Source organism: Mirounga leonina, unplaced genomic scaffold, assembly GCF_011800145.1.
Source record: "Mirounga leonina isolate KUSES-001 unplaced genomic scaffold, KU_Mleo_1.0 Mir_82, whole genome shotgun sequence".
NCBI lineage: Eukaryota > Metazoa > Chordata > Mammalia > Carnivora > Phocidae > Mirounga > Mirounga leonina.
Window position 1 is genome coordinate 8,382,448 of NW_023270825.1, and position 7,407 is coordinate 8,389,854.

The window sequence follows — 7,407 nt, forward strand, 5'->3', positions numbered from 1 at the left end:
GCTTTGTACATTCTTCTGGACTCTGTGTGGCTGTGTGCTCTTGTCTGCCCTGATATTAGGATGTCTAATAATGAACGCCCCCTCAATCTCCCACAGAAGAAGGTTGGGTGCTCCCACTGAGCCTGAGGCAGCTGGCAATATAAGAGGAGAGGGGGTGGGGATAGCTAGGACATTGGCGGTCTTACCTAGAACCTGCTATGGGAAGGGTTGAGCTAGGACATCAGTGGTCTTATCTAGAACCTGCTGTGGGAAGGGTTGAGCTAGGACATCAGTGGTCTTATCTAGAACCTGCTATGGGAAGGGTCCAGCTAGGACATTGGTGGTCTTATCTAGAACCTGCTATGGGAAGGGTCCAGCTAGGACATTGGTGGTCTTATCTAGAACCTGCTATGGGAAGGGTTCAGGGATAGGTCTGTATGTCCAAGTCATACATACACAAGCCCTGGGTCAGAGCTGCTGGTATGGACTAGGCTCAGGGGAGGCAAATTCAGAACCAGCTTGACTATAGCCTCCAAACTCCATGTACACATCCATAGACCAGGTGGCTCATACAGGAAGAGGCAGAGCAGGAATAACTAGAAAGGCAGAAACCTTTTAACAGGTCCAAATAAGGGTGAGAGCCATTCTCTGTTCTTTCTGGAAGTTTCATATACTTGAGGAGGGCGTGGTGTGCTGGAGCTGGCTCCTATAGGCTCACAGCAGTGTATGGTACTTCTCTCCCCAACTCTGTGCTCCGTGACGTCAGGTGAAGGTGACCATGGTGGGAATATTTACATCATAGCCACCAGCAGTTGCTACAAATCAGGATGTCTTTTTTCCCACAGAGCTGGTCATTGAGCATTTATTGGCACATCTCTGGCAGTAGGTAAGGGTGGTGGGAAGGCATATGGGAAACAGGGAGATCTAACAGACAGCTCCCCAACACGTGCAGTGGGTTTTGAAAGTTCTGCCCCTGAGCCACCTGAAAACTAATCCTAACCTAAGCCTGAAAGAGATTGTTGATTTTCTTTGTATGTGTGTGAATTCAGCAACAAATAGTGAAGAATGAAAATAACATGGGCTTAAGAGTCAGACAGGTCTGCCTGGGTTTGGACCCAAGCTCTGCTACCTTATCAGCTTGTGACCTTTCGTGTGCTGAGCTGCGATTTCATTTGGTATCTGCCTCTTCATGGGGTGTATTTGATAAGCCAAGCATTTGGTATACACTGTCTCTACTCCTCACAAACCTTTAATAAATGTAGAAAAACATTTATTCACTTAGTCAATAAGGATTTCTTGGCTACCACTTGGTGGTGGGTAATGTGATGCCCAATATGCTGGCAGTATGTGGGAGTGTGCGGGCAGAGTGCAACGTTGTCATATGATGCCATACCCAGCCCTCAATGGCCCCAGTGAGTCCTACCTCCTGGTGTTCACACCCCTGTGTATTCCCTCCCAGAGCCTCAGGGGTGTTCTATGTGACCAGCAGCCTGTGGCAGAGTGATGGTATGTCAGTTCCCAGATCAGGTTATAGGAGCCCTCAGCTTCAGTCTGGGGCTCTCTCTCCTGAGTCACTCACTCCAAGGGGAGCCAGCCACCATGCTGTGAGTAGCCCTACAGAGAGGCCCCTGTGGCAAGGCACTGACAATGTGTGAGTTAGCTAGCGAGTGGATTCTCCAGCCCCGGTCAAGACTTCAGTTGACTGCAGCCCTAACAGCTTGACTGCGTCCAGAGAGACGCTGAGCCAGAACCACCCAGCTGAGCCCCTTCCAGATTCTGACCCTCAGAAACTGCATGAGACAGTAAGTATTCATTGTCTGAGCTGCTGAATTTGGGGGTAATTTATTACGCAGTAACAGTGAACACAGATGGGTCTCAGGATTTGAAACTAGAAAAGTACTATCTAATTTTACAGATGAGGAAACGTAAGTTGAGATAAATCTATATGCAACTTGCTCAAGCAGGAGGCCATAGAGCACTAGAGAGGAAGGAAGTCTTAGGAATCATCAATTCAACCACATCATTAAAAAAGATAATTAAAGGGGTGCCTGGGTGGCTCAGTCAGTTGAGCATCTGACTCTTGATTTCGGCTCAGGTCATGATCTCAGGGTTGTTGGATCAAGTCTCGCGTCGGGCTCCGCACTCAGCAGGGAGTCTGCTTGAGATTCTCTCCTTCTGCCCCTCCCCCCACTCACTCTTGTGCTCTCTCTGTCAAAGAAAAAAGGTAATTAAAATAATATTTGATATTAAATCGCCATATGGCATCAAAAAAATTGCACCCTAATGCCATTCCCCCATTATGTCAACTATCTGCATTTCTCCATGGCCTCTTCCACTTTTTGGCTATAAGCTGAATAGTTATTATTCTAATGTGTATGCAATTTTGAGGCCAATTTCCTAAATTTTACATCACTTCATTTACATGTTGTCATCTCTCTACAAGATATCACATTGATCATTTAACATGATATTCCATGGTATCAACGAGTCATGCTTCCTAGGCCTTCTGGTAGAATACGTTTCTGTTATGTATCATAAACAACTTTCTGAGAAACACCTAGATAAGTGATCTTTCCATTTTCCCCCCGTTTTTTCCTTTCAATACATTCCTAGGAGTGGAATTAATAATGATATATGTTTTTGCTCTTAGTATAGATAGAAGGGGTGCCAGAAGGGATATCTTAATTTTTCTTCATCCTACACTTCTGACATGTCTGGAGGTCCAGAGGGGGTGTTCTCTCCAGGCATCTGGCACATAATGGTCTGATTGGTCTCTAGGAAAAAACTCACCTCCATAGAAGGTGGGGGGCTGAGCCAGAGAAAAAATAACCACTATTTATTGACAGCCTACTGTATTCCAGACATGTGACATTCATGATTTCTAATATCTACAACTCTAATAGGTATCTGTGTATGTGTGTCCCATTTTACAGGTGGAGAAAGTAAGCCACACAACTGGTGTGTGATAAAACTAGCAATCCAAACCCAGATCCGATGGACTCCAGTGTTAGTCTCACTACATAACATTGTCTTTTTTTTTCTTCTCACTGCATAACATTGTCTTTTTTTTCTTCTCACTGCATAACATGGTCTTTTTTTTCTTCTCACTGCATAACATGGTCTTTTTTTCCCCTTCTCACTACATAACATTCTCTTTTTATTCATTTATTTGAGAGAGAGAAAAAGAGAGAACATGAGCAGAGGAGAAGGGCAGAGGGAGAGGGAGAGGGAGAAGCAGCCTCCCCGCTCAGTGGGGAGCTGGATGAGTGCTCGATCCCAGGACCCTGGGATCATGACCTGAGCCGAAGGCAGATACTTAGCCGACTGAGCCACCCAGGCACCCCTACATAACACTGTGTTGAAGTCAACTTTTATTGCTCATTGGTGTTATATTTTATTTTATTTTTTAACGGAAAAACAAAACTTGATTTATTTTACTTTTAAATTCCACACCGCAACATTTTACTGAAAATGAAGTGATTTTTAATCTATAAATAAAAGACTCTCTAAATGATACTCAGGATGTTTTACAAGTTTGGTTTTAAGATAGATTTGAATTCACAACAGGTTTTACACACAATGATTTCAATCAATTGGGCACTCCGGAACACAATGTGGAGGCATAACAAGTATGTGACTACTTCTTAATAGTCCCAGGGGATAAAGACCTTTTTCAAATATGGAAAGAAATTAGTCTTTCTACAGTTTTAACCCCTAAAAGCTATTCTCCTTTATAGACAACGATATTATTGTCAGTTTCATACACCTTTACTTTATAAAGAACTCCCAGAAGAAGAAATTTCTGGAGGTTTTCCCAGATATATACAGCTACATTTTCTGTCGTGCTTACAACATCTGCAAAGTATGGCACATCTAGATCCAAATTCTTATGCTCAAGGGGCTTCATAATTGCCTCCTCCATATACTCTTTGAGGTCAGTCAAATTCATAACCATTCCTGTAACAGGATCAATCTCTCCATGCACCGTCACCACAACTTTATAATTGTGCCCATGGCCATTTAGATTGTTGCATTTCCCAAACAGTTTCAAGTTTTCTTCATTACTCAGAGATTTGCTGTGGAGTCGGTGGGTCGCGCTGAAGGAGACGAGGCGGGACACCCGCACCTGGGGGCGACAGCCCTCACCAGCGCCCACCATGCTCATCGCCTCGCCTCCGCACTCAGCTGGCGCAGGGGCTGGAAGACTCATTGGCGTTATATTTTATGACTACATTGACCCCCAACAGCCTTCAATTGATGTGACCTGGGGACCAGGTCACAAAGGTGTTGCTCTTTCCAGAAATCATGTCAGTTTCAGCATCCACAGAGACACGTGACTACATATATTGAACTGCAAACTTACCTGCAATGGAACTTGATAATCTCTTTCATTTTCTCTGGTTTAAGGCAAACCCCTCAATTTAAATTTGAAGTGAAAGTGTTTGCCCAAGGTCACAGGTGAGTTACCGTGCAATTCCAGCTCCGTCCCATCCCCCACACATTCCCAATTTATGGCTTTTTGTCTTTCCACTCCTCTCCCCCCTCCAGCCTAACATGTGCATTCCCAAGAGAGGCTGAAAATAACCCCTTCCCCACCATTCTCCAGGAAAACAGGTTGAGAATCAGTTTGTCAGAGAGTCCCCTCCTTTGTAAACCGAGCCAGGGCGTGACTAATCCCACACACCCAGGTCCATCCGGCGAGACAAAGCCAGGGACACTGTGCCTCTTCCCAGGCCACAGGAAACCTGAACAACAGCCTCTGCCAACCTTTCAAGTGTCTGTTTCCTCAACACTCCAGGCTCCAGGGCAGAGGGTCCCCCTCCCACCTCTGGCGAGTCAGAAGCCTTCACAGGAGAATGTCTCCCTATATGGTGGTTGTTTTTTCCATGCTCCGGGCTGGTTCCCAAAATAGGTGCTGGGGAAGTGGCTCTCTTTTACTCACCAAGGGAAGGGCGTCTTCCAGAAAAGACGAAGATATCTGGGGATGGAACTGGGGAAGGGGAAGGCAGACCTTTGGGATTGGTCATTAAGGGAGGGACATTATGTCTTGTGTTGTGGACTCCAAGCCCCTTAATCAGACATGAGGGAGGAGAAGGGCCGCCTGGAGGGGCCATGACTAGTTCCAGAAGAGTGACTGCAAGTACGTAGGGGTTTTGTTTTGTCATGAAGAGATCCTAGGGCCATTTCTTCCCCTTTTCTTTCTTTTTTTTTTTTAAAGATTTTATTTATTTATTTGAGAGAGAGAATGAAATAGAGCATGAGAGGGGGAGGGTCAGAGGGAGAAGCGGACTCCCTGCCGAGCAGGGAGCCCGATGCGGGACTCGATCCCGGGACTCCAGGATCATGACCTGAGCCGAAGGCAGTCGCTTAACCAACTGAGCCACCCAGGCGCCCCCCCTTTTCTTTTTTTAATTAGGGTAAAATGCACATATAAATATATATAATTTGCCATTTTAAAGTGTACAGTTCAGTGATATTTAGTACATATACATTGCCATCTCTGCCTAACGATGAGAACTTTTAAGATCTACTCTCTTAGCAAGTTTTAAATATGAGCTACAGTGTTATTAACTATAGTCACCATGCTGTACATTATATCCCTAGGACTTATTTATTTTATCCCTGGAGGTTTGTAGCTTTTGACTCCTTTCACCCATTTTGCCCACCCCCTTCCCACTCGTGCCCACCTCTGGCAACCACCGATCTATTCTCCGGACCTGAGAGTTTGGTTTTGTTTTTATTCTAGCTTCTACATATAAATGAAATCATATGGTATTTGCCTTTCTTCTTTCTTTCTTTCTTTCTTTTTTTTTTTTTTTTAAAGATTTATTTATTTATTTATTTGAGACAGAGAGAATGAGAGAGCGAGAGCACATGAGAGGGAGGAGGGTCAGAGGGAGAAGCAGACTCCCTGCTGAGCAGGGAGCCCGATGCGGGACTCGATCCAGGGACTCCAGGATCATGGCCTGAGCTGAAGGCAGTCGCTTAACCAACTGAGCCACCCAGGCGCCCTCTTTCTTTCTTTCTTTCTTTCTTTCTTTCTTTCTTTCTTTCTTTCTTTCTTTCTTTCTTTCTTTCTTTCCTTCTTTTCTTTCCTTTCTTTTTTTTTTTGTATTTGCCTTTCTCTATCCGACTTGTTTCACCAAGCTTAATGTCCTAGTACTTCATTCATTTTATGGATGAATAGTGTTCAATTTTATTTATCTATTCATCCATTGATGGATATGTGGGTTGTTCCCCTGTCTTGGCTGTGAATAGTGCTGCTATGAATATTCATGTACAAGTACTTATGTAAGCACCTGTTTTCAATTCCTTTAGGTATACACCTAGGAGAAGAATTGCTGGCTCAAATGGGCATTCCATGTGTAACTTTTTGAGGAACCATTGGATTGGTTCCCACAGCAGCTGTACCATTTTACATTCGCATCAGCAGCACGTGAAGGTTCCAACTTTTTTTTTTTTTTAAAGATCTTATTTATTTATTTGACAGAGAGAGACACAGCGAGAGAGGGAACACAAGCAGGGGGAGCGGGAGAGGGAGCAGCAGGCTTCCCGCTGAGCAGGGAGCCCGATGCGGGGCTCGATCCCAGGACCCTGGGATCATGACCTGAGCCAAAGACAGATGCCTAACAACTGAGCCACCCAGGTGCCCCAAGGTTCCAACTTTTTCACATCCTTGACAACTTTGTTATGTTCACGTTTTAGGGTTTTAATAGCCTTTCTAGTGGATATGAAGCATCTCACCCCAGTTTTGATTTGCATTTCCATAATGACTAATGAGGTTGAGCATCTTTTCTTATGCTTTCACCATTTGGAAAAATGTCTCTTCATGGCCTTTGACCATTTTCTAATTGGGTTAGAATCATTTTTAACCTGAGAGCTGAACAGGGCCTTGGGGATCATCTGTTGCCTGTCCACACACCTCCTATTCTAGACATGAGGAAACAGAAGCCCAGACAGGTGCAAGGCTGCCCTCAAGATGATGCAGATGCTGACTGAGCTGGGACAGGACACGGTCTCCGGACAGGGTTCCATGCCCCTTTCCAGCTTCTTTGCAGATTTGACCTAAGGGCAGCTCACAAATCTGGACAGGCTGGGCTTTGTCTTGAAGGAAAGCTCCAGAGCAGTCAGTCACGGTCCCATTGATCTGGCTTGCTGGTCCCCCAACTGAGGGAGGAAGGACCTTGAGAGTCAAACAAGGGCTATGGAGAGTGAAGTTGGCTGGATTCATATTCCACTTGCCATCCTAGATCTTGTCTGTCCCTCCTGCTGTTTTGCTTCACTGTATTTTTATTCCCATACAAACTATATATACAGACACATGTGCATACACACAGACATGCATGCACACACCACACATATACATGGATGCACACACGTTCACACACATACACACACCAGTGCCTACACACAGACATGCATGCACAC

General features: G+C 44.9%; 1 protein-coding gene across 1 annotated transcript; it reads right to left on the bottom strand.

Moving 5' to 3' along the window:
* Positions 1-3,439: 3,439 nt before the first annotated feature.
* LOC118002115 (6-pyruvoyl tetrahydrobiopterin synthase-like) lies at positions 3,440-4,156 on the bottom strand. Its single transcript, XM_034992398.1, has one exon. The coding sequence runs from the start codon at positions 4,142-4,144 to the stop codon at positions 3,701-3,703; it is 444 nt and encodes a 147-aa protein (XP_034848289.1). The 5' UTR covers positions 4,145-4,156; the 3' UTR covers positions 3,440-3,700.
* Positions 4,157-7,407: the final 3,251 nt, after the last annotated feature.

Bases quoted from the DNA above. Each gene is read 5' to 3' on its own strand.
- LOC118002115 (XM_034992398.1), bottom strand. From the start codon at position 4,144: ATGAGCATGGTGGGCGCTGGTGAGGGCTGTCGCCCCCAGGTGCGGGTG.